At 43.7% G+C, this 27,939-nt stretch overlaps 1 protein-coding gene across 4 annotated transcripts; it reads left to right on the top strand.

Moving 5' to 3' along the window:
• Positions 1-276: 276 nt before the first annotated feature.
• Positions 277-27,796, top strand: LOC106597140 (myelin regulatory factor-like protein). Of its 4 annotated transcripts, none has more exons than XM_045700236.1 (25): positions 277-584; positions 3,078-3,166; positions 8,684-8,774; positions 9,314-9,375; positions 9,549-9,754; positions 9,824-10,077; positions 10,758-10,994; positions 11,776-11,971; positions 12,184-12,260; positions 12,641-12,751; positions 13,242-13,332; positions 13,774-13,974; positions 14,121-14,339; positions 14,725-14,930; positions 16,074-16,137; positions 16,229-16,305; positions 18,327-18,398; positions 18,577-19,553; positions 21,822-21,995; positions 22,199-22,246; positions 22,368-22,452; positions 22,549-22,623; positions 23,250-23,361; positions 23,516-23,590; positions 27,150-27,796. In XM_045700236.1, the coding sequence occupies exons 2-25, from the start codon at positions 3,091-3,093 to the stop codon at positions 27,234-27,236; spliced, it is 3,873 nt and encodes a 1,290-aa protein (XP_045556192.1). In that variant the 5' UTR covers positions 277-584; positions 3,078-3,090; the 3' UTR covers positions 27,237-27,796. The 4 variants fall into 4 exon arrangements, with proteins under 4 accessions (XP_045556192.1, XP_045556191.1, XP_045556193.1 ...); XM_045700235.1 differs by having other exon boundaries at positions 9,549-9,760; positions 9,830-10,077; XM_045700237.1 differs by having other exon boundaries at positions 9,549-10,077; positions 18,577-18,629.
• Positions 27,797-27,939: the final 143 nt, after the last annotated feature.

Genomic DNA, 27,939 nt, shown 5'->3' with positions numbered 1-27,939 from the left:
ATATCTGTAGTGGCAGTGTACTGTATATCTGCAATGACAGTACTGTGTATCTGCAATGACTGTACTGTAATGTATATCTGTAAGGACAGTACTGTACTTGTATCTGTATGGACAGTACTGTACTGTATATCGGTAATGACAGTGTTCTATTTGTATAGTGTCTAAGCCAGAGATAAGACTGCTTTTTAGTGTACTACCCTTGTGTGTCACCTTGTAATGAATACCTGCTTTATGGTCCAGGGCAAGGACACCTGGCACACACAGACAGAACGCCTGCGCAGGGTATGTGAATGGTTTTTACCTTTCAGACCAGAGAACAAAGTACACAGGAGAGACACCTGTGACATACATTATTTAGAGTTTAGAAACATCTTGGATGTACAATTCTGGGAATATTATTGTCAAAACCGAAGGGCCTAAATCTACCGAAACTACCTGGATGGGTGAACAAACACAGAGTAACTGGGCTCTGAGGATTTAATGGATATTGTTTGCCAAATGGATTGTACTTGAGAGACGTAAACTGAAGTCGGAGAGAAGGTTGTTAACGGAACTACCAGCCAGGACTCCATTTTGGAGGAAAGGTAAGGTTCACATTCAGCGTTTACCTTCTTTACTGGCTGTTAGGAGGAAGCTAATGGTTTCCCTTCTCTACTGACTGTTAGGAGGAAGCTAATGGTTTCCCTTCTCTACTGACTGTTAGAAGGAAGCTAATGGTTTCCCTTCTCTACTGACTGTTAGGAGGAAGCTAATGGTTCCCCTTCTCTACTGACTGTTAGAAGGAAGCTAATGGTTTCCCTTCTCTACTGACTGTTAGGAGGAAGCTAATGGTTTCCCTTCTCTACTGACTGTTAGGAGGAAGCTAATGGTTTCCCTTCTCTACTGACTGTTAGAAGGAAGCTAATGGTTTCCCTTCTCTACTGACTGTTAGAAGGAAGCTAATGATTTTTAGTATTTACAACACTCCCATTTGATTGTTGTCTCTTAGCTATGTTCAGGATAATTTAATCAAAGCTCTGTATTAGTAAGTCTAAAAGATGTATATTTCCTGTGTTTTTTTTGTCTTGGTAAAAGGCCACTTGAATTCTTAGTGTTCCATAAGCATCCATATCTTTATCTGGGACTGACAGATTTGTTTTATCAAATCATTTTGAACATCCTTCTTCATTATCATAAGGCTGACCGTTTCTCATAATGTATAGGCTGACTTTAGTGTGTCATAAATTCATAGAACAAAACTGACAATGTTATAAAGTCATTATCTAGAAGAAAATAGCCTCATTATTCACAGCAGTTTAGTCACTGTATCATTGTCCCAAATGGCAGACTATTCCCAAAATAGTCCCTATGGGCCCTGGTCAAAAGCTGTGTACTACAAAGGGAACAGGTTGTCATTTGGGATGCATCATGTACATTATTACAGAAAGCCTCTCGTGTGTAAAGCCAAAGCAATTACACATTCCCTAAATGAGCTGAGAGAGACTAGAGACAATAGTAATGATTAATCATGGATTAGCTATAATGTACAGTATATTACACACACACACACACACGCACAACCCCTGTCAGCAAGCAGGCAATAATTATTATTACATCATATATAACGCCTTAACATCAGTCAGGAACGTTATGAAGCGTGAAGAATCGGTGGTTTTCATTAGTAAAGCTTGAGTGCGTAGGCTGCTTGCAGAGATAGAGACTACTATAGTTGAACTGATTCCCAGTGAAAAACACTTAGGCCAACGGAAAACGGATGGACCATTTGCTCAATAGAGAAAGGCCTTCCTGGAAGAGCAACACAAAGTGAATAGCAGGAAAACGGGGTCTTGTTATGAAAGCACAAACAAGTCTGCGTAATAATCAGATCTGTCTAAACGTTTCTTACTCCGTGAACAAATACAGAAGTTGTCTTTCCAGTTTACACATCATTAGTTGATGTTAGGTGACGAGCAGCTTTATGAAACTGTTACCGGGGGTTACGGCCTGTTAGTTTACTCGATGGCAGGTTGACTTTCAGTTAGGCCGCTATGTTTTCCTGACAGAAATAGTTTGTTAGGCTGCTATGTTTTCCTGACAGAAATAGTTTGGCCAAGGGCAGTAAGTTTTCCTGACAGAAATAGTTTGGCCTAGGGCAGTAAGTTTTCCTGACAGAAATAACTTTACCTAGGCCGCTATGTTTTCCTGACAGAAATAGTTTGTTAGGCCGCTATGTTTTCCTGACAGAAATAGTTTGTTAGGCTGCTATGTTTTCCTGACAGAAATAGTTTGTTAGGCTGCTATGTTTTCCTGACAGAAATAGTTTGTTAGGCTACTATGTTTTCCTGACAGAAATAGTTTGTTAGGCTGCTATGTTTTCCTGACAGAAATAGTTTGTTAGGCTGCTATGTTTTTCTGACAGAAATAGTTTGGCCTAGGGCAGTAAGTTTTCCTGACAGAAATAGTTTGTTAGGCTGCTATGTTTTCCTGACAGAAATAGTTTGTTAGGCTGCTATGTTTTCCTGATAGAAATAGTTTGTTAGGCTACTATGTTTTCCTGACAGAAATAGTTTGTTAGGCTGCTATGTTTTCCTGACAGAAATAGTTTGGCCTAGGGCAGTAAGTTTTCCTGACAGAAATAGTTTGTTAGGCTGCTATGTTTTCCTGACAGAAATAGTTTGTTAGGCTGCTATGTTTTCCTGACAGATATAGTTTGGCCTAGGGCAGTAAGTTTTCCTGACAGAAATAGTTTGTTAGGCTGCTATGTTTTCCTGACAGAAATAGTTTGTTAGGCTGCTATGTTTTCCTGACAGAAATAGTTTGGCCTAGGGCAGTAAGTTTTCCTGACAGAAATGGTTTTAGCTCGGCCAGTATGTTCTCCAGACAGAAATAACAGAGCCTCCAATTTTCTGAGAGTCTGGAGTTACATTCAAAGCCTACCATGCAAGCCTGGAAAATAATAGGTTGGAATTGGTGAAGGGGTTTCTTCCATTTTGTACAGTCTGTGTGTTTACCTCCTCATGAACATGCTTGGGCCTACACAGTGCTCAAGCATAGGCCTTGCCTACTGTTTCTCCCCGAATAACAGTTGTGTATTTCAGGCAGCTGATCACCATGGAGCCCCCTGGAGGACTCCGAGTGCCCATTGATGTTCTGGGAGAGAATGAGGCGTTGCAGCAGTTCTTTGATGGTAAGACATTCTATAGTTGTGTCCCAAACAGCTCCCTAGTGTGTGTGTGTGTGTGTGTGTGTGTGTGTGTGTGTGTGTGAGAGAGAGTGTTGTGCGAGTCAGAGGAAGCTGGTGGGAGGAACTTTAGGAGGATGGGCTCATTTGTAATGGCTGGAGGGTGGGGGGAGGGGGGAGGGGGGGTGGGTTGGGAGGAGAGAGGGTGAGGGTGGTGGGTGGCGAGGGGGTGGGGGAGAGAGCGAGGGGGTTCTGGGGGACAGAGAGAGAGAGAGAGAGGGGGGTGGGGGGAGAGAGGCTCTGATTCAATGTCTCTAACCTTTCAGAACTGTCTTTAATGATCACCCATTAGGTGTAATGATCACCCATTAGGTTTAATGATCACCCATTAGGTGTAATGATCACCCATTAGGTGTAATGATCACCCATTAGGTTTAATGATCCCCCGTCAGGTGTAAAGATCCCCCGTCAGGTGTAAAGATCACCCGTCAGGTGTAATGATCACCCGTCAGGTGTAATGATCACCCGTCAGGTGTAATGATCACCCGTCAGGTGTAAAGATCATGATCACCCGTCAGGTGTAATAATCACCCGTCAGGTGTAATGATCACCCGTCAGGTGTAATGATCACCCGTCAGGTGTAATGATCACCCGTCAGGTGTAATGATCACCCGTCAGGTTGAAAATATATTTAAACAGTTATTCATCTTCCCAAAGTTACTACAGTTAGATTAGTTAATAGGTAATGTTGTGAGGCGGTTTCAATTGAGAAATAGATAGTCGTTTGGCTAGATCAGTCCACTGTCAAGTTTCAAGTTTTTTATTAGTCGTATGTACGGGATATGCATGGTATACATCGTCCAATGAAATGCTTACTGGTAGGTTCCTTCTAGAACAATGCAACAACAATAAGAAATAATATAAAATAAGAATTTGAAAATAAATGTCTCAGTAGAATAGAATCATTTTTTTTTAGCTTAAGTGTAATAAAGGAAGGCACAATTTATAGAACAATATTTCCACGTGTATTGGAGAAGGGGGGATGGGGCAGTGTATAAACTGAGCAGTATAATAACAGTCTGGTAGCAGCAGTTGTGATGTGTGTGTATAGCGTGACTGTATATCACAGGAGGTTGGTGGCACCTTAATTAGGGAGGACAGGCTCGTGGTAATGGCTGGAGCGGAATCAGTGGAACAGTATCAAACACATCAAACACATGGTTTCCATGTGTTTGATAACATTCCATTTACTCCGTTCCAGACATTATTATGAGCCGTCCTCCCCTCAGCAGCCTCCACTAAAGTGTGTGGGTGTGGGTGGGTGGGTGAGTGCTAAGGTGAGGAGAATCAGAGCGGGTGTTCAGTCCAGTTCAAGTGTTCAGCAGTCTGATGGCTTGTAGATAACAACAGGCTCAGAGACAGTTTCTATCAGACCTCATGCTCCGATACAGTCTGCCCGACGGTAAGGGAGAGAACAGCTCGTGACTGGGGGTTGTGTGGGGTCCTTGATGATGCTGTGTGCCTTCCTCAGACACCGTTTCGAGTAGATGTCCTGGTTGGGTGGGAGCGCGGTCTGGAGGGCCTTGCAGTCGCGAACGGAGCAATTCCCATACTTGGCCGTGATGCAATCAGTCAGGATGCTCTCGATGGTGCAGCGGTTGTATTTGGAGAGGACCCGGGTTGGCATGCCGAATTTCTTCAGCCGCCTTAGGAAGTAGAGATGCTGTTGTACCCTCATGACAAGAGTGGTAGCGTTGTTTGTCCATGATAAGTCCTCTGTGATGTGGATGCCGAGGACCTTAAAACTTGTGACTCTCTCTACCGCAGTCCTGCTGATGTGGATCGGGGCATGTTCCCTCCTCTGCTTCCTGAAGTCAACAATCAACTCTTTTTTGTTGTTGTTGTTGCTGACATTGATGGAGAGGTTGTTGTCCTGACAACACAATGGCAGTTCACTTACCTCCTCCCTATCGGCTGACTCGTCATTGTTGGTTATCAGGCCTACAACCGCGGTGTCGTCAGAACTTAATGATGGAGTTGGTGTGGTGCAAAGCCACACAGTCGGTGGGTGAACAGGAAGTACAGCAGAGGACTGATGACACACCCCTGGGGGGCCCTGTGTTGAGTCAGTGTGGAGCAGCGAGAGACTTCCTGGTTGTCTGGAGCAGCGAGAGACTTCTTGGTTGTCTGGAGCAGCGAGAGTCTTCCTGGATGTCTGGAGCAGCGAGAGACTTCCTGGATGTCTGGAGCAGCGAGAGACTTCCTGGATGTCTGGAGCAGCGAGAGACTTCCTGGATGTCTGGAGCAGCGAGAGACTTCCTGGATGTCTGGAGCAGCGAGAGACTTCCTGGATGTCTGGAGCAGCGAGAGACTTCCTGGATGTCTGGAGCAGCGAGAGACTTCCAGGATGTCTGGAGCAGCGAGAGACTTCCTGGATGTCTGGAGCAGCGGGAGACTTCCTGGATGTTTGGAGCAGCGGGAGACTTCCTGGATGTCTGGAGCAGCGGGAGACTTCCTGGTTGTCTGGAGCAGCGGGAGACTTCCTGGTTGTCTGGCGCAGCGGGAGTCTTCCTGGATGTCTGGCGCAGCGGGAGACTTCCTGGATGTCTGGAGCAGCGAGAGTCTTCCTGGATGTCTGGAGCAGCGAGAGTCTTCCTGGATGTCTGGAGCAGCGAGAGTCTTCCTGGATGTCTGGAGCAGCGAGAGACTTCCTGGATGTCTGGAGCAGCGAGAGACTTCCTGGATGTCTGGAGCAGCGAGAGACTTCCTGAATGTCTGGAGCAGCGAGAGACTTCCTGGATGTCTGGAGCAGCGAGAGACTTCCTGGATGTCTGGAGCAGCGAGAGACTTCCTGGATGTCTGGAGCAGCGAGAGACTTCCTGGATGTCTGGAGCAGCGAGCGACTTCCTGGATGTCTGGAGCAGCGAGAGTCTTCCTGGAAGCGAGAATAGAATGTGTTAAGCTCGGCTGGGAGCTTCGGTGGGCACCACACAGCTGGATTTGCCTTTGTAGTCTGTCATAGTCTGTAGTCCTTGTCACATGTGTTGTGAATCTGAGTTGTGGAACATCAATTCAAGTTTGAGACTGTGTTGTCTTTTTGTGTTCCTAAAAGATTTGCGGAGCTCGTACCTACTAGCTGTGTACACGCCGCACGCCACAGAGTCATCGGGATCCGTTCTGCTGACATTGAATGCTGCAGTACGGATATCTCCGTTCATCCAGGGTTTTTGGTTGGGGGTATGTCCGAATTGTTATTGTGGGTACATCATCATCAACACATTTCCTCATGAAGCCTGTGACTGACGATGTATACTGAAAACAAATATAAACGCAACATGTAAAGTGTTGGTCCCATGTTTCATGAGCTGAAATAAAAGATCCCAGTTCTGTGTTGATAGTTCCACGAAAGCTTGGTCCTCTTCCCTACTCACACATTCCATATCTGGAGTTAAAGTTCAAAGGAGCCAGTTATTTCACATTTTGTAGGCTAAAAATGGACAGCATACGAGGACCGATAAGGTGCTTATGACAATTAAAATACGGTCATAGAGTTAGCAGACCAGAGACACTTCCCAGCCCCGTATCTACACAGGTGCAGCAGAGCTCTGACGTCGTGGGCAGCTCAAGGCCACCTGTCCCACAATCAGAGTCACACAGTAATTAGATCAAGGCCAAACACATCGCTCTCAGGGACAAGCTAGTAGGACATTCTTTAAAGAACCTAGAAAAGTTCAGGTCTTCGTTTGCTGCCTTAGTGTTTGGAAAATGTCGCCTTGCATTTAACTCGGGTACATGCTAGGTATGTATTTGATCCAGGTCTTGTCCATAATATGTGTCCTGTCCTAGTCACTACACTGATGTGTTGGAAGCAGAACCCAGCCAGTACTGTGTGTGTACATGTATATACAGGCTGTATATGGCTCTGAGGTGAGCTCACCGTAGACATAGACTCCCCTGCTGATGTATTTGGACATTGAAGCTAAAACATTTCATTTGGCTCTATACTCCAGCATTTTGGAATTGAGTTAAAATGTTTTTTATGAAGCAACAGTACAGAATGTCACCTTTTGTTTTATTTGAGGATATTTTCATACATTCCTGTTTTACCGTTTTAGAAATAAATGCACTTGATGTGTCTAGTACCCCGCCCCCAGTATTTTTTAAAACTGCACTGTTGGTTAGGGGCTCGTAAGTAAGTAAGCATTTCACTGTAAGGTCTACCTGTTGAATATGGAGCATGTGACTAATAACAATTGATTTGATTTGAAGGTGTCATAAGTATTTGGACAAATTCACTTCTGGTGTATTAAAGTAGTATATGGGACCAGATACTATACTTGTGCCTAAATGTAATATGTAGGGGAGTGTACACACAGTAGATACACAGCAGGACTGGGAGATCAACCACATCACACACTGAGCAGTCATTTCTTCTTGCGACCTTCCTATTTTCTATTACTGCTGTGTCCTGGCTGATAACAGTGATTACTACTGTCTCCTACAGAACAGGGAGCCTCTATGAGCTGTGTCCTGGCTGATAACAGTGATTACTAATGTCTCCTACAGTACAGGGAGCCTCTATGAGCTGTGTCCTGGCTGATAACAGTGATTACTACTGTCTCCTACAGTACAGGGAGCCTCTATGAGCTGTGTCCTGGCTGATAACAGTGATTACTAATGTCTCCTACAGTACAGGGAGCCTCTATGAGCTGTGTCCTGGCTGATAACAGTGATTACTACTGTCTCCTACAGAACAGGGAGCCTCTATGAGCTGTGTCCTGGCTGATAACAGTGATTACTAATGTCTCCTACAGTACAGGGAGCCATGTATAGGGCAGACTACAGCGAGCCTGGAGGTGATGGACCACACTCTGATACGCTGTAATGGTTACATACTGATATTAACGATGGGTTAGTTTCACCTGGTGACCTATAACCTTGGCAGATTCATGTTCTGTAGGGGAGAGAGAGAGAGCAAGATCTAGAGCGAGAGAGAGAGAGAGAGAGGGAGCAAGATCTAGAGCGAGAGAGAGAGGGGGGAGAGAGAGAGCAAGATCTAGAGCGAGAGAGGGAGCAAGATTTGGAGAGAGAGGGAGCAGGATTTAGAGGGAGCAAGATTTAGAGAGATTTGGACAGAAAGAGAGAGAGCGGGAGCAAGATTTAGAGAGAGCGGGAGCAAGATTTAGAGAGAGCGGGAGCAAGATTTAGAGAGAGCGGGAGCGAGCGAGCGAGAGAGAGGGAGCAAGATTTAGAGAGAAAGATTTAGAGAACGATTTAGAGAGGGAGCAAGATTTAGAGAGAGCGGGAGCAAGATTTAGAGAGAGCGGGAGCAAGATTTAGAGAGAGCGGGAGCAAGATTTAGAGGGAGCAAGAGAGAGAGAGGGAGCAGGATTTAGAGAGGGAGCAAGATTTAGAGAGAGCGGGAGAGGGAGCAAGATAGAGAGAGGGAGCAAGATTTAGAGAGAGACTGTGAACCAGAATGAGACGCTTGTGAATTGTAATGAAAAGTATGTGCATTTCCAGGATGCCAGGATATGAGTGGGGTCCTGGAGAGTGCGGTGGTGGACACCAGCATACTGGAACAGTACCTCAGCAACGACATGGACCCAACATTGTAAGCATCCATGTTTACTTTATTGTACCTGAGGGTAAATCTGTTTCCAGTACAATCTAATACCTTGTAAGCATCCATATTCTTAGTCCATCTACCACCCGTAAACACAGCAGCTGTATTAAATGGAATGGAGGACACACATAAGTGTTTACAACACAACGGCACAATCCTTGAGCTGAGGTGGCCAACCCTCCTCGTAGAGCCCTACTGGGTCTGCTGGCTTTTGTTCCTGCCCTATACTGTACCTGCTGCAGCTGGGCAGCTCTCCACCATGGCACCAACAGCTACAGCTGTAGGCTTTGTTGTTAGCTAGTCAAGACAATGACAAGTAAGGTAAGCAGAGAGAAAGGCTAGTTCTAGAAACCTTGTCTTTGGAGGGCCATGCCTGACTGTGACTTTGGAGGGCCATGCCTGACTGTGACTTTGGAGGGCCATGCCTGACTGTGACTTTGGAGGGCCATGCCTGACTGTGACTTTGGAGGGCCATGCCTGACTGTGACTTTGGAGGGCCATGCCTGACTGTGACTTTGTCTTCCTAGCATGTTACCAGAGTCACCACCAGATTCTGGTTCAGAACCGTGCTCACCTCCGCAAATACCAGGTGAGCCACTGTCATAATGAAACCTCTTCCTTTATTGGCAATACCTTATCAACAATGGTTGATAGGAATCTCTTTTAATGCCAAGTGTTACAAACAGTACAACCATATCATAATAATAAAATGCTCCGATTAAAATTAATGATATGACTGCCTTTGCCCCGTTCCTAATCTAGACGTAAGCTACGGCTCCCAGGAAGTCTTCCAGCCAGTGACACGTCCTCCAGCCTCATCGTGTCGATATAAAGAGCAGGCACCACAACCCCCACCACACCCAGGACTGCCATACCACCAGGGGCTGACTAACTCTTACACCAAGGCAGGCACATCTCCAGGCTCACTGCCCCACCACCCCCACTACCTGAGCCCAGGGGAGGGCTATATACAGGCTAACACTGCCCCCACAGCGCCCGTCCACCACCCCCACTACCTGAGCCCAGGGGAGAGCTATATACAGGCTAACACTGCCCCCACAGCGCCCGTCCACCACAAGGCTCTCCAGCAGCATCAGCCTCCTCCACGCCAGGGCCTGGCAGACAGCTACCCCAGGGCCAACGCACCCCCGGTCCCAGAACTACCTCCAGGCCAAGCCGCACACCTAGCCCCAGGCCTAGGACTGCCCTCATCCTGTCTACTACCTGTGCCTGGATGCCCTTCAGAACCAGGATATTCATACCTGCCTCCCACAGCTGGTCAACACACAGGGTGAGAACTACCACTAAACTACCGTACAGTACATAAACTACTAAACTACCGTACAGTACATATGGGTACATAAACTACTAAACTACCGTACAGTACATATGGGTACATAAACTACCGTACAGTACATATGGGTACATAAACTACTAAACTACAGTACATATGGGTACATAAACTACTAAACTACAGTACATATGGGTACATAAACTACTAAACTACAGTACATATGGGTACATAAACTACTAAACTACAGTACAGTACATATGGGTACATAAACTACTAAACTACCGTACAGTACATAAACTACTAAACTACCGTACAGTACATATGGGTACATAAACTACTAAACTACCATACAGTACATATGGGTACATAAACTACTAAACTACCGTACAGTACATAAACTACTAAACTACAGTACAGTACATATGGGTACATAAACTACTAAACTACCGTACAGTGATATGGGTACATACACTACTAAACTACCGTACAGTACATATGGGTACATAAACTACTAAACTACCGTACAGTACATATGGGTACATAAACTACTAAACTACCGTACAGTACATATCAGTTTGAGAATGACAGTCAAAATATGTTTTACTTCAACGGGATATGAATGTTTTAACAGTGCCTTCTTATCCTCTCCTCTTCCTCCTCTTCCTCTTCCTCCACAGGCTTATATTACCTGACTGTAAGAAGAGAAGACGAACAGAACCCCTTGAGGTACAGAACCATTTAGTGGCTGTTCCTATAGCAGCGGGTTCTGAGAGTGCAGGCGGTGACGTCCCGTCCTATGACAGTGACGGGGCCATAGGGAGCAGCTCTGGGATGGGAGCCTATCAGCTCCTCAGCTGGGATCGCTACCAGCCTGGCCTGTGGACCACGCTCTACAACAGTAACTATGACATCCTGTGAGTGGCCTTCTGCCTTACGTTCCCTCACTCTTCACCAAGGCTCATGCCTTAAGCTGCCTGTCTTTAGTCTCTAACTCAAAGGCTATTCAACTAACGCTACATTCTTTTAAGGGACTGATTTTTGTTAAAGTTAAGCGCAGAGGGAACAAATATTTTTCACTTTCTATGTCTGACCGTGTCATAACTCATCAGCAATATCTTTGTCATTTCCTAGCCAGCAGTAAAATGGTTTAGTCATGAGTCATTGTAAACAAAACCCATTTGGTTAAATTATTGACTGAAATGGACACAATTGACTCCTACTGTATGTTATTCTTATCGTACTTGGTCGTTCATAATTATAAACTGGGTGGTTTAAGCCCTGAATGCTGATTGGCTGAAAGCTGTGGTATATCAGACAGTATACCACGAGTATGATGAAACATGTATTTTTACTATTCTAATTACGTTGGTAACCAGTTTATAATAGCAAAAAGGCATCTCATAGGTTTGTGGTATATTGCCAATATACCACAGCTAAGGGCTAACCTGTTCAAAGGCTCTTTTGTCTTGCCCATTCACCCTCTGACACATACACCATCCATGTCTCAACTGTCTCAAGGCTTAAAATCCTTCTTTAACCTGTCTCCTCCCCTTCATCTACACTGATTGACATCAATAAGGGATCATAGCTTCTTTCACCTGGATTCACCTGGTCAGTATACAGTATGTAATGGAAAGAGCAGGTGTTCTTAATGTTTTGTCACTCAGTGTAGCTCGCTCTATTGTCTCTCCACAGCCCTTCCCCCGGTTACCATGTGGACACTGATAAAGGTTTCAACTACTCCACAGCTGACGAGTCCTTTGTGTGTCAGAAAAAGAACCACTTTCAGGTCACAGTTCACGTAGGGATGGCCGGAGACCCCCTGTACGTCAAAACACCCAACGGCCCTGCGCCAATAGACAGCTTCCAGGTCAAGGTGTTTGGTGTGAAGGTTAGTTTAACTCCATCCAAATATGCAACACGAACTTACCTGGAACATCAGCGTTTGACCTCGGCAGACTACTTCAGATGAGGCATTAAAAGCACTAGTTTTTTGTTAGTATGTAAGTTAGCAGGGTTGTGTAGGTTACTTTCTAAATGTCACCTGTTACTCCCCAACCCTGCTAGTTAGCAATACTTTGACCATTTATTGTGTCTCTGCAGCTTGAGGCACAGACTCACAAAGTCACCATAGAACAGTCACAGCCTGATCGCAGCAAGAAACCATTCCTGCCAGTCAAGTGAGTGTCCTGTCCTCCATTTCATTATACTATTTACTGTAGACTGCTGTGTTCAATGTTGTGAGTGTAATCTGTAATTCAAATCTGAACAATGACACAATTGTGATTAGAAAGGCGATCTCCACAAAACATGGCTGTGGTTGCAGAAACGTGATAACTATGGCTGAGATTCCTCCCATCAGCGGTAGCTCCACGTACTAGCACTTTTGACATTTTAAAGGTCATTTCCCGTTGAGCCGTCATATGCACCGTTTACTGTAAACGCCGTCTCAGCCAACACAGGAACATTGCCTTTAAATGGTATATGGTGCATAACCAAACAAGGGGCGATTTGGATTGAATCTCGGGCCTAAATTTGGGAATAACATCTCATCCCTCAGAGTGAGTCTACCAGGGGACAGGATCACTAGAGTTACTCTGGGAAGACTGCACTTCAGTGACACCACTGCCAACAACATGAGGAAGAAGGGAAAACCCAACCCTGACCAGAGGTTGGTTATTGCCATGTTATTGCCATGTTATTGCCATGTTATTGCCATGTTATTGCCATGTTATTGCCATGTTATTGCCATGTTATTGCCATGGTATTGCCATGTTATTGCCATGTTATTGCCATGTTATTGCCATGGTATTGCCATGTTATTGCCATGTTATTGCCATGTTATTGCCACGGTATTGCCATGGTATTCATGTTATTGCCATGTTATTGCCATGGTATTGCCATGTTATTGCCATGTTATTGCCATGTTATTGCCATGGTATTGCCATGTTATTGCCATGTTATTGCCATGTTATTGCCATGTTATTGCCATGGTATTGCCATGTTATTGCCATGTTATTGCCATGTTATTGCCATGTTATTGCCATGGTATTGCCATGGTATTACTCAGACCCTCTAAAAAACATCACTTTACATACTAATATCATAATTGAAAGAGAAGTTTCAACATGTCGCTCCATGTGTCCTTGTGTTATGACCAGGTACTTCCTGATGGTGGTGGGTCTGTATGCCACAGTGAGGGAAGAGAGTTACCTGCTGATAGCATACATGTCAGAGAGGATCATAGTCAGGGTAAGTACTGAACCAGAAGTACTAAAGCAGGGATCATCAACTGTTGAGCAGATGTTTTTTTGCTCAGAATACTTGGGGGCCAAATGAGATCACCCGGAGCCAAACTTGGCACGCAGGCCACCAGTTGGGGAACCCTGTACTAAAGCATACTAAAGCATGGGACTAAAGTATTAAGTACTAAAGCATACTAAAGTATAGGACTAAGGACTAAAGCATACTAAAGTATAGGACTGAGTACTAAAGCGTACTAAAGTATAGGACTAAGTACTAAAGCATGGGACTCCTTGCTAAAATTAAGATTAAATAAAGAATACATAAAAATGTAATAAAATATGGTTCCTACCATGTTTCCATTGAACAATTAGTTCTAGAATGCACCGTGATCTAAATGGAACCAACCGTAACCAAAACTCTAAACTGTTCTGTGTTCCTCCACTACAGGCGTCGAACCCGGGCCAGTTTGAGAACGACAGTGAGGTGTTGTGGCAACGAGGACAGGCTCCGGACGCGGTGGTGTGCCAGGGGAGGGTGGGCATCAACACCGACACCCCCGATGAAGCCCTGGTGGTCTGTGGCAACGCTAAGATCATGGGGCAGGTTATGCACCCCTCCGACCGCCGCGCCAAACACAACATACAAGAGGTAGGAAGCAGCACATGCATGCTCTTATATAATACCTATCAAAATAATGGTTTTGGTGTGAAATAACAGGAAGGAACATAGAAATGCCTTCACAGTGGTCCAAGGAATGATATCTTACCTGACGGGACAATGTTTCAACTGGGTAGGTGGATTCAACAGAACAGTTGAAGAGAATATCGCAGATGAGGATCGTGGAGTATGACTACAAGCCTGAGTTCGCCTCAGAGATGGGGATCGATCACATACATGAAACAGGCATCATAGCCCAGGAGGTGAAGGAGCTGCTGCCTACTGCTGTCAAAGAGGTGGGGGACATCACCTGCAGCGACGGAGAGAAGATCCACAACTTCCTCATGGTGGACAAAGTAAGTGTCCTTTCCCACCAGATTTAAGGCCTGACAACATATGATCCGTGTGATAATCAGTATGAGGATTGCCAAGAGATCTGTCAGAGTTATGGTCCCACTGTTATGGTCCCACTTTGGGGCGGCAGGTTTAGTGGTTAGAGCGTTGGGCCAGTAACCCAAAGGTTGCAGGATCGAATCCCCGAGCTGACAAAGTAAAAATCTGTCTTTGTGCCCCTGAACAAGGCAGTTAACCCACTGTTCCCGGGTAGGCCATCATTGTAAATAAGAATGTGTTCTTAACTGACTTGTCTAGTTAAATAAAGGTTCAATTAAAAAAAGATATATATATATATACTTTGAAGAACAATGTAATTTACCATTTCTATTCTATTTGTCCCCATAGGAGCAGATCTTCATGGAGAATGTAGGGGCTGTGAAGCAGCTGTGTAAGCTGACTGACAACCTGGAGAACAGGATTCAGGAGCTGGAGGTGTGGAACACACGGTTAGCCAAGCTCAAGAACATGGGCAGCCTGCGATCCAGCAGCAACGCTGCTAACAGCAGCAACCCTGCTAAAAGCAGCAACCCTGCTAACAGCAGCACTAAACGGTAATGCCACAGTGCCACCAGATGGTGCTATTCTCTATGCCCTATTGCCTACAAATTCTCTTTCAGTTTTCAAAATAATTTGGAGACACAGAGATTTTCACCCAACATAAAAACATTTCTTTATTACATTCAGTCAATCAGTTTAGTCAGGGACTCTGTTTTCAGATCCCTGCTGAGTTTAAACAATTTTTAAATTTTATTTAACCTTTATTTAACTAGGCAAGTCAGTTAAGAACACATTTTTATTTACAATGACAGCATACACCGGCCAAACCCGGACGACGCTGGGCCAATTGTGCGCCGCCCTATGGAACTCCCAATCAGGGCCGGTTGTGATACAGCCTGGTGTGTATGAGACAGAGGGGTAGTACTGAGGATGGTTGAGTTCTGGATGTGTTGTGTGTCTGTCTTTATGACCAGGGTCACTCTCATGGGGACCATCAACACTTTCTCAGCTCAACCATAACAGCCCTACAGCTTCTGCTTTATGCCTCCTGTACTGTCAAATATCTCCACTTTATTGTAGTTTAGGAATCTCGCCTTATGGGAGGACTGAGTTTGTACTTTTAATGGACTGGATAGGGAATGCTCAACGTTCTTTGGTTTCCTAATACATTTTCAACTGTCATTATTTAACGTTTTGTGTTTCAACTGTCATTATTTAACGTTTTGTGTTTCAACTGTCATTATTTAACGTTTTGTGTTTCAACTGTCATTATTTAACGTTTTGTGTTTCAACTGTCATTATTTAACGTTTTGTGTTTCAACTGTCATTATTTAACGTTTTGTGTTTCAACTGTCATTATTTAACGTTTTGTGTTTCAACTGTCATTATTTAACGTGTTGTGTTTCAACTGTCATTATTTAACGTTTTGTGTTTCAACTGTCATTATTTAACGTTTTGTGTTTCAACTGTCATTATTTAACGTTTTGTGTTTCAACTGTCATTATTTAACGTTTTGTGTTTCAACTGTCATTATTTAACGTTTTGTGTTTCAACTGTCATTATTTAACGTTTTGTGTTTCAACTGTCATTATTTAACGTTTTGTGTTTCAACTGTCATTATTTAACGTTTTGTGTTTCAACTGTCATTATTTAACGTGTTGTGTTGATAATATACATACATGTGTTGTGTTACACAGGAAGATGAACAGACACAACAGTGTTCCACCACCACAGAAGCCAACACCTCTCAGATCTGTCAAGGTGAGGTAGAACTGCAGAAAGACTGTATACTTGAATAAGTGTACAGCAAGTCTGAATCAAACTAATACCATTTATATTTATTCTCTTGTAGGCAAAGTTCCACCGCTGCTTAAAACACAAGTTTGTCCAAGTCAGCATGATCATTCTGGTAGCAACAATAGCTTTCTGGTAAGACTTCCTGTTACAACTGAGGAGGAGATGTTCATGTTAGTTTCATAGTGAAACAAAAAGTATGACTGCTTTGTTAGAAAATACATTTAGATATTGAAGCACTGCAATATACAGGTAACTGCCAAAATAAAGGAAACATAGTGTCTTACTAGGGCGTTGGGTCACCACCAGCCAGAACAGCTTCAATGCACCTTGGCATAGATTCTACAAGTGTCTGGAACTCTACTGGAGGGATGTGACACCATTCTGCCACGAGACATTTCATCATTTGGTGTTTTGTTGATGGTGGTCTCAGGCGCTGCTTCAGAATCTACCATAAATGTTCAATTGGGTTGAGATCTGGTGACTGAGACGGCCATGGCATATGGTTTACATCGTTTTCATGCTCATCAAACCATTCTGTGACCACTCGACCCCTGTGGACGGGGGCATTGTCATAAACGGGGGCATAGCCATGGTAACCTAAGTAATGGCCTTAAGCATGATAATATAAATAAAAACTCTTAAGGATGATAATATAATATAAACAATAACCCTTAAGCATGATAATATAAATAAAAACTCTTAAGGATGATAATATAAACAATAACCCTTAAGCATGATAATATAAACAATAACCCTCAAGCATGATAATATAAATAAAAACTCTTAAGGATGATAATATAATATAAACAATAACCCTTAAGCATGATAATATAAATAATAACCCGTAAGTGTGATAATATAAATAATAACCTTTAACCGTGATGATATAATATAAATAATAACCCTTAAGCATGATAATATAAATAATAACCCTTAAGCATGATAATATAAAATAAATAATAACCCTGAAACATGTTAAAATAATAACCCTCAAGCATGATAATATAAATAATAACCCTTAAGCATGATAATATAACATAAATAATAACCCTTAAGCATGATAATATAATATAAATAATAACCCTTAAGCATGATAATATAATATAAATAATAACCAATAAGCATGATAATATAACATAAATAATAACCCTTAAGCATGATAATATAATATAAATAATAACCCTTAAGCGTGATAATATAACATAAATAATAACCAATAAGCATGATAATATAATATAAATAATAACCTTTAAGCATGATAATATAACATAAATAATAACCCTTAAGCATGATAATATAACATAAATAATAACCTTAGCATGATATTAAGCATATAATAATATAAATAATAACCTTTAAGCATGATAATATAACATAAATAATAACCCTTAAGCATGATAATATAATATAAATAATAACCCTTAAGCGTTATAATACAATATAAATAATAACCTTTAACCCTTAATAACGCTTAATAACCCTTAAGCGTGGTAATATAATATAAATAATAACCCTTAAGCGTGATAATATAAATAATAACCCTTAATCGTGATAATATAAATAATAACCCCTAAGCGTGATAATATAATATAAATAATAACCTTTAACCCTTAATAACGCTTAATAACCCTTAAGCGTGGTAATATAATATAAATAATAACCCTTAAGCGTGATAATATAAATAATAACCCTTAATCGTGATAATATAAATAATAACCTTTAAGCATGCCGGGATGTTAATTGCTTAATTAACTCAGGAACCACACCTGTGTGGAAGCGACTGCTTTCAATATACTTTGTATCCCTGATTTACTCAAGTGTTTCCATTATTTTGGCAGTTACCTCTACCTGAATATAATATAATATTGAATGCGTAAAGCTTTATCTGTTCTGATAACTGTATCAGAGAAATGAAAATGTGAGAAAAGTTGACTGACAGATCAGATAGGGTGGGACGTGACTGTATAAAAGCATTGGAGAGTTTAGAATATAGAAGTTTACTATTCCTTTTCATAAATCGACACTTGAAGTTTTTTGTTGTTGATGTACCTGCATTGTAAATCCCCAGGTCTGGGCCTGACGTTGTTGTTTTTTCTTATGATTGTGTTATGTATGAGTTATGAAGTGTTATGACGTCCCTGTCTCTTCCACAGTTCTATTGCCATCACAGCTCTCTACATGCTGACTCTGAGAGACGACACCGGCATGCTGTTTCCTGGAAGCACGTAAGACACACCACTGAACTGGCTTCACAAACTACAGGTGCCGCCAGCCTTTATTTGCCAAGTCTACGGTGCCAAGAATACTACTGAGACTTAAACTTTATTATCATCTGTGACAACGCTATCCAGAACTGAATGTGGAATTCATTTCAAAGGTCATATCATGTTTTTTTATTTGCAGCAACGAGACCACTGTGCATCCTCTCTCCACCACAACAGTCAGGCCTACCTTAGGTAAACATCCTCTCTCCACCACAACAGTCAGGCCTACCTTAGGTAAACATCCTCTCTCCACCACAACAGTCAGGCCTACCTTAGGTAAACATCCTCTCTCCACCACAACAGTCAGGCCTACCTTAGGTAAACATCCTCTCTACACCACAACAGTCAGGCCTACCTTAGGTAAACATCCTCTCTCCACCACAACAGTCAGGCCTACCTTAGGTAAACATCCTCTCTCCACCACAACAGTCAGGCCTACCTTAGGTAAACATCCTCTCTACACCACAACAGTCAGGCCTACCTTAGGTAAACATCCTCTCTACACCACAACAGTCAGGCCTACCTTAGGTAAACATCCTCTCTCCACCACAACAGTCAGGCCTACCTTAGGTAAACATCCTCTCTCCACCACAACAGTCAGGCCTACCTTAGGTAAACATCCTCTCTCCACCACAACAGTCAGGCCTACCTTAGGTAAACATCCTCTCTCCACCACAACAGTCAGGCCTACCTTAGGTAAACATCCTCTCTCCACCACAACAGTCAGGCCTACCTTAGGTAAACATCCTCTCTCCACCACAACAGTCAGGCCTACCTTAGGTAAACATCCTCTCTCCACCACAACAGTCAGGCCTACCTTAGGTAAACATCCTCTCTCCACCACAACAGTCAGGCCTACCTTAGGTAAACATCCTCTCTCCACCACAACAGTCAGGCCTACCTTAGGTAAACATCCTCTCTCCACCACAACAGTCAGGCCTACCTTAGGTAAACATCCTCTCTCCACCACAACAGTCAGGCCTACCTTAGGTAAACATCCTCTCTCCACCACAACAGTCAGGCCTACCTTAGGTAAACTGCCTCTCTACACCACAACAGTCAGGCCTACCTTAGGTAAACATCCTCTCTCCACCACAACAGTCAGGCCTACCTTAGGTAAACATCCTCTCTACACCACAACAGTCAGGCCTACCTTAGGTAAACATCCTCTCTACACCACAACAGTCAGGCCTACCTTAGGTAAACATCCTCTCTACCGCACAACAGTCAGGCCTACCTTAGGTAAACATCCTCTCTACCGCACAACAGTCGGGCCTACCTTAGGTAAACATCCTCTCTACCGCACAACAGTCGGGTCTACCTTAGGTAAACAACCCCTAAATGCTATTTATATAGTTTTACTTTCATCATAGTAACGTTGTGATGTCGCATCATCGGAACGTTGTGATGTCTCATCATCGGAACGTTGTGATGTCTCATCATAGGAACGTTGTGATGTCTCATCATAGGAACGTTGTGATGTCTCATCATCGGAACGTTGTGATGTCTCATCATCGGAACGTTGTGATGTCTCATCATCGGAACATTCTGATGTCATCATCGGAACGTTGTGATGTCTCATCATCGGAACGTTGTGATGTCTCATCATAGTAACGTTGTGATGTCTCATCATCGGAACGTTGTGATGTCTCATCATCGGAACGTTGTGATGTCTCATCATAGTAACGTTGTGATGTCTCATCATAGTAACGTTGTGATGTCATCATAGTAACATTGTGATGTCATCATAGTAACGTTGTGATGTCTCATCATAGTAACGTTGTGATGTCTCATCATAGTAACGTTGTGATGTCTCATCATAGTAACGTTGTGATGTCTCATCATCGGAACGTTGTGATGTCATCATCGGAACGTTGTGATGTCTCATCATCGGAACGTTGTGATGTCTCATCATAGGAACGTTGTGATGTCTCATCATCGGAACGTTGTGATGTCTCATCATCGGAACGTTGTGATGTCTCATCATCGGAACGTTGTGATGTCTCATCATAGGAACGTTGTGATGTCTCATCATCGGAACGTTGTGATGTCTCATCATAGTAACGTTGTGATGTCTCATCATAGTAACGTTGTGATGTCTCATCATCGGAACGTTGTGATGTCATCATCGGAACGTTGTGATGTCTCATCATCGGAACGTTGTGATGTCTCATCATCGGAACGTTGTGATGTCTCATCATCGGAACGTTGTGATGTCTCATCATCGGAACGTTGTGATGTCTCATCATCGGAACGTTGTGATGTCTCATCATCGGAACGTTGTGATGTCTCATCATCGGAACGTTGTGATGTCTCATCATCGGAACGTTGTGATGTCTCATCATCGGAACGTTGTGATGTCTCATCATCGGAACGTTGTGATGTCTCATCATCGGAACGTTGTGATGTCTCATCATCGGAACGTTGTGATGTCTCATCATCGGAACGTTGTGATGTCATCATAGTAACGTTGTGATGTCTCATCATAGTAACGTTGTGATGTCTCATCATCGGAACGTTGTGATGTCTCATCGGAACGTTGTGATGTCTCATCATAGTAACGTTGTGATGTCATCATCGGAACGTTGTGATGTCTCATCATCGGAACGTTGTGATGTCTCATCATCGGAACGTTGTGATGTCTCATCATCGGAACGTTGTGATGTCTCATCATCGGAACGTTGTGATGTCTCATCATCGGAACGTTGTGATGTCTCATCATCGGAACGTTGTGATGTCTCATCATCGGAACGTTGTGATGTCTCATCATCGGAACGTTGTGATGTCTCATCATAGTAACGTTGTGATGTCATCATCGGAACGTTGTGATGTCTCATCATAGTAACGTTGTGATGTCTCATCATCGGAACGTTGTGATGTCTCATCATCGGAACGTTGTGATGTCTCATCATAGTAACGTTGTGATGTCCATCATAGTAACGTTGTGATGTCATCATCGGAACGTTGTGATGTCTCATCATCGGAACGTTGTGATGTCTCATCATCGGAACGTTGTGATGTCATCATCGGAACGTTGTGATGTCTCATCATCGGAACGTTGTGATGTCTCATCATCGGAACGTTGTGATGTCTCATCACCGGAGCGTTGTGATGTCTCATCATAGTAACGTTGTGATGTCTCATCATCGAACGTTGTGATGTCATCATCGGAACGTTGTGATGTCTCATCATCGGAACGTTGTGATGTCGCATCATCGGAACGTTGTGATGTCTCATCATCGGAACGTTGTGATGTCGCATCATCGGAACGTTGTGATGTCTCATTCAATTCTATTGTACAAAGAGGTGGTAAAAGTGTTGCTGTCTGTCATGAGTAGTCATTTATGTGGAAATTGACCCTTGTTTGTTTTGTTTGTTTGTTAGTAAACCCAACAACCACCCCTGTCCCGTGGACTCCTGATGTGGACTTCTGTAGCCTGATCTACTGTGAAGAAGTGTTCTGCTGTCCCACTACAGCCTCCATGGATAATACCAGCACCATCTCTCCTGCCCTCCTCTCCTCCACTGTATCTCCCAATATCGGGCCCTCTCTAGCAGGTGAGCTGGCTACTCCCTGTCTTCATTTACCAACAGCGATCTCCACTGTATCTCTTTCTTCATGCTAGCTTATCTTGGCGTAAAACCTACATGTTGCTGACCTTGAGTGAGACGTAGTTCTGATGCTCTATAAAGTGTTGGCATTGTGCTGCTTGTGACATGCAGTAATCCCACCTTTTGTGGTTCCAACTCTGCCTTCTCAGATAAAGGGAAAGACAAATTCAATGAAGAAATCAAAGGTGCCGGAGATTGTAAGTCAAATTCTACCACATACGTTTGAAGACACATTTTATGCTCATCCAAATCTGTTATTTTCTGAGTTTATTTCACAATACTTTAGAGTCTGACATCAGATTGTTGTTCTATTTTCAGGGACAAACACAACGATAAGGTCTTTTTTCATCAAAGAAAACGAGCAGATGATTGACTCTCGGTACTGTGAGAGGGGAAGGTGTGGGTACGTATTCAGTCAGTTTCAACTCATTTACACATTTAGAATCAGACTGCCAAACTGATGGTCTACTCCATCTCCATTTGATCTGGTTCCATTCAGGTCAGGAAACTACTCCTTCCAAATCCCCATCAGCAAGTTCGTCCCTACCAACATGCGTGTCACTGTCCAGATGAAGTGAGTAACCAGGACATGCTTCCTCTTGTCTACACTTTGTTTTCCACTTCAATAATTCAATAGGACTTGTCTTTCCACTGCAGTGGTGACAGATTGGCATTGACTGTGGACTCTGGAAGGAGCAGGGGAGAGTTTCTCAGAGTTTATTTTACCTCAGGGGCTGATGATGGTCTGAATCCTCCCAGACATTGAGTCCATGCACGGGGGACTGCGGGAGCTTGCGAGTCAAAGGGCTCCGTTTAATCCTTAGTGCAGTATGATGCGATTTGGAATTTAAAGGCAATGTTTCCGGGCATTTGCGGAGACTGCAGTCATGTAGTTGCTGCGTATGTCGTCTCAATGGGAAATGACCTTTAAATGTCAATCACACTATACCGCAGATCTTCAGCGCTACGGATTGAATCGAGCGTTGAAGCTTTGTCTGAGTCAGACATTGGACCCAGTCTGGCAGGAGTTCCTGTTCTGTATGAGGAGATGAAGGCCTCTAAGACAGAGCTGCATAAGGCACATTCTCTCATTGTTGTTCACACTAATTACAAATGGTCACAGAACACCTGGTACTTGCACCGTGGGTTTGTTGTAAGTACAGTAAATAACCACTAGGTGTCTCCTCTCCTCTGACACAGTACGACAGAGCTGCTGGTTGTCCACCTGTGTCATCATGATGAGACATTTAAATGCTCTGCCTTGATGGACCATGATCAAACCAACGAAGATGACAATTTCATAAATACACAGGTATAGCATCCACAGACGACACTATACTGTGGTTGCTCTCTGTATGATAATTGCAAACTCTTTGCTCTTTGTATGATAAAAAGTGAACAAAGAAAGTAAGAAAGAAAGAAAGAGAGTATAAAGGTTGAAAGTGTTTCTCTCTTGTTCTCTCCAGGGCTACGTCCATGAATGGCCTCTGCCAGTGTCTCGATTCTACAGCAGCTCCTACCACTTCCGCTCAGCAGTGGCTGTAAGAACTAGAAGATTCTCAATGTGTCCTTTCCTAAAATATCAATGTCAAACGACACTGTCCCAGTAGCCTCACAACTACTAGGTGTTGTATGTTGTGGGGGGAAAAACGACCTGATCTGATAACCACAATCTAACAGAGTTGTTAAACATTAGTATGTTATAACCACCCCCTCCCTTTACTCAACCCACCACAATGCTCTCGTCTCACCGTAATGCTCTCGTCTCACCGTAATGCTCTCGTCTCACCGTAATGCTCTCGTCTCACCGTAATGCTCTCGTCTCACCGTAATGCTCTCGTCTCACTGTAATGCTCCCGTCTCACCGTAATGCTCTCATCTCACCACAATGCTCTCGTCTCACCGTAATGCTCTCGTCTCCCCGTAATGCTCTCGTCTCATCGTAATGCTCTCGTCTCACCGTAATGCTCTCGTCTCACCGTAATGCTCTCGTCTCCCGTAATGCTCTCGTCTCCCGTAATGCTCTCGTCTCACCGTGCTCTCGCCCCATCGCAATGCTCCCGCCTCACCGCAGTCGCCTCCCCGCCTCATCGTGAATGCCTCGCTCCACCGCAATGCTCGCCCCCGCAATGCCCTCGCCTCCCGCAATGCCTCTTTTGCCTTCCCCGCACGCCTCGCCCTCCGTAATGCCTCGCCTCACCGCAATGCTCTGGCCTCACTGCAATGCTCTCGCCTCAACGCAATGCCCTCGCCTCACCGCAACGCCCCCGCCTCACCGTAATGCCTCGCCTCACCGTAATGCCCTCCCCTAATGCTCCGCCCCACCCACGGTAATGCTCTCGCCCCACCGCAATGCCCCATGCCCCACACACTGCTCCCGGTCTCACCGAATCCTGGTCCGTAAAGCCCTCTGCTCCCTCACCAATGCTCTCGTCTCACCGTAATGCTCTCGTCTCACCGTAATGCTCTCGTCTCCCCGTAATGCTCTCGTCTCCCCGTAATGCTCTCGTCTCACCGTAATGCTCTCGTCTCACCGTAATGCTCTCGTCTCACCGTAATGCTCTCGTCTCACCGTAATGCTGACTACACCCTGTCACTGTAGGCCACCCAGAGATGTTATTTAATGTTGTAACAGACTGACTACACCCTGTCACTGTAGGCCACCCAGAGATGTTATTTAATGTTGTAACAGACTGACTACACCCTGTCACTGTAGGCCACCCAGAGATGTTATTTAATGTTGTAACAGACTGACTACACCCCTGTCACTGTAGGCCACCCAGAGATGTTATTTAATGTTGTAACAGACTGACTACACCCTGTCACTGTAGGCCACCCAGAGATGTTATTTAATGTTGTAACAGACTGACTACACCCTGTCACTGTAGGCCACCCAGAGATGTTATTTAATGTTGTAACAGACTGACTACACCCCTGTCACTGTAGGCCACCCAGAGATGTTATTTAATGTTGTAACAGACTGACTACACCCTGTCACTGTAGGCCACCCAGAGATGTTATTTAATGTTGTAACAGACTGACTACACCCCTGTCACTGTAGGCCACCCAGAGATGTTATTTAATGTTGTAACAGACTGACTACACCCCTGTCACTGTAGGCCACCCAGAGATGTTATTTAATGTTGTAACAGACTGACTACACCCCTGTCACTGTAGGCCACCCAGAGATGTTATTTAATGTTGTAACAGACTGACTACACCCTGTCACTGTAGGCCACCCAGAGATGTTATTTAATGTTGTAACAGACTGACTACACCCTGTCACTGTAGGCCACCCAGAGATGTTATTTAATGTTGTAACAGACTGACTACACCCTGTCACTGTAGGCCACCCAGAGATGTTATTTAATGTTGTAACAGACTGACTACACCCCTGTCACTGTAGGCCACCCAGAGATGTTATTTAATGTTGTAACAGACTGACTACACCCCTGTCACTGTAGGGCCACCCAGAGATGTTATTTAATGTTGTAACACACTGACTACACCCCTGTCACTGTAGGTCACCCAGAGATGTTATTTAATGTTGTAACAGACTGACTACACCCTGTCACTGTAGGCCACCCAGAGATGTTATTTAATGTTGTAACAGACTGACTACACCCTGTCACTGTAGGTCACCCAGAGATGTTATTTAATGTTGTAACACACTGACTACACCCTGTCACTGTAGGTCACCCAGAGATGTTATTTAATGTTGTAACAGACTGACTACACCCTGTCACTGTAGGTCACCCAGAGATGTTATTTAATGTTGTAACACACTGACTACACCCTGTCACTGTAGGCCACCCAGAGATGTTATTTAATGTTGTAACACACTGACTACACCCTGTCACTGTAGGCCACCCAGAGATGTTATTTAATGTTGTAACAGACTGACTACACCCTGTCACTGTAGGCCACCCAGAGATGTTATTTAATGTTGTAACACACTGACTACACCCCCTGTCACCGTAGGTCACCCAGAGATGTTATTTAATGTTGTAACAGACTGACTACACCCTGTCACTGTAGGTCACCCAGAGATGTTATTTAATGTTGTAACACACTGACTACACCCTGTCACTGTAGGCCACCCAGAGATGTTATTTAATGTTGTAACAGACTGACTACACCCTGTCACTGTAGGCCACCCAGAGATGTTATTTAATGTTGTAACAGACTGACTACACCCTGTCACTGTAGGCCACCCAGAGATGTTATTTAATGTTGTAACAGACTGACTACACCCTGTCACTGTAGGCCACCCAGAGATGTTATTTAATGTTGTAACAGACTGACTACACCCTGTCATTGTCATGGTTTAGCAGTCTATGCCAGATGTCCTATGCTTACGATGTCATACAGTCAAATGTATGTATGTGTGGTTGATTGAGGATTTGTTTCCGACCAAAACAAACTGTAATTCTTCATCTCAGAGAGGAAGAGGTGAAGCGAGAGGTTTTACTCTGCTCAAAATCTGCCCACAAAGTGAGAAATTTTTGTATGAAGGTCAATGAGATAGTGTTGAATTTGGTCAACAAAAAATGTAATTCATATTTTGCTACGTGAGGCTTGTTTGATTGAATAGAAGTTTCGTTATGGTTAGGTTGTTAAACGGACATAAGTGAAAGCACCTGGCATTTCGGCAACTTTGGGAAAAAAAAGAAAACGACGGTATCGGATTTGTGACTGTTGTCATAGGGATAGATGGAGAACTCAACATGGCTAAAACCCATTTTAGCATGGGTATTGCCATTGAGGGCTTCCACCATTTTAAAGTAGTCAACTGGGTGGGGATTCCTATGAGATGGAAGCAATCCCACAACGAAGAAGAAGAAAATTGACTACTTTAAAATGGAGATGCTGCCCATGCTGTCACAGAAGCTAAAATGGCACAGATACAAAGATGAGTCCTCTATCTATCTCTAAGGCCTGTTGTGCACACGCCTATCTACCCTGTCATTGGCTAGAATGGTTCCACCTAATCTCGCCTCCTCACGCTTGCCTTCCATCTTTGAGGACTTGTACAGTATTTCCACTGTTAGAGCCGTCACTTGCCAATGTAATAGACAATCTTGGTCTGTCTCCATCCAGGGCCAGGCAGACTGCAGTACCGACCGTGGCTTCGTGGGGGCGCTGTTCACAGACTACCATTTCAACTTCTACCGGAGGTGTGAGTGAGGAAGAAGATCTCATCATACTGTAGTTCCTCTGGCAGGCCAGCCAGTGTCCGATTACGTGTGTGTCAATGCTTCTCTTCATGATGTATGGAAACTGTAATAATTCATCCACTTTGTATTGTTTTTCTATGAAATGTTGAGATTGTTCTATATAATCTCTTTTACAAGGACTGTATAAGAGCATATTTATTGATACAGAATTACAGTAGGTAAGAGTCATTTGATTAACTTTGCCTTGTGACAGTTCTTGCACTATGTGAAAAGAGATTGAACTGGAACAGACCTGAATAGGATCATTTTGTTCTCAGTAGAATGTAATGCAGTATAACAGGTTATTGATTACTCATTAAACTATACATTGATCATGTCACACTGTTGGCACACAGGAGGACAGGATGAGTCCCAAAGTAAAATAGTACTTATATTTCATACTTGACTGTGTAGGTAGCTATTACATTTATTTCAGAAAGTAATTGTGTTGAATTCTGTGTTACTGCAAAATGTCCTAGTAATTACCAGGTAAATACCATTGGAAACTGTCAAATAAAGTACTGAATTCTCTGTTCTGAAGCAGCTACTTCCATCCAGGGTCAACTTTATCATTCAGACGCTAATTTAGAATGACGTCAGTTGCCTACAACACACACCACCGCCAACACAACTTTTAAACCAACGGCTACAAGGTATTCTGACCAATGTCTCCT

Source organism: Salmo salar, chromosome ssa17 (genome assembly GCF_905237065.1).
Source record: "Salmo salar chromosome ssa17, Ssal_v3.1, whole genome shotgun sequence".
NCBI classification, from domain to species: domain Eukaryota; kingdom Metazoa; phylum Chordata; class Actinopteri; order Salmoniformes; family Salmonidae; genus Salmo; species Salmo salar.
The sequence above is the reverse complement of the archived record's forward strand: the minus strand, read 5'-3'. Positions and strand labels throughout refer to the sequence as shown.

Bases quoted from the DNA above. Each gene is read 5' to 3' on its own strand.
- LOC106597140 (XM_045700234.1), top strand. From the start codon at position 3,091: ATGGAGCCCCCTGGAGGACTCCGAGTGCCCATTGATGTTCTGGGAGAG. The intron at 18,399-18,576 runs GTAAGACACACC...TTTTATTTGCAG, and splicing joins ATGCTGTTTCCTGGAAGCAC to CAACGAGACCACTGTGCATC. The intron at 22,624-23,249 runs GTGAGTAACCAG...CCTCTGACACAG, and splicing joins CGTGTCACTGTCCAGATGAA to TACGACAGAGCTGCTGGTTG.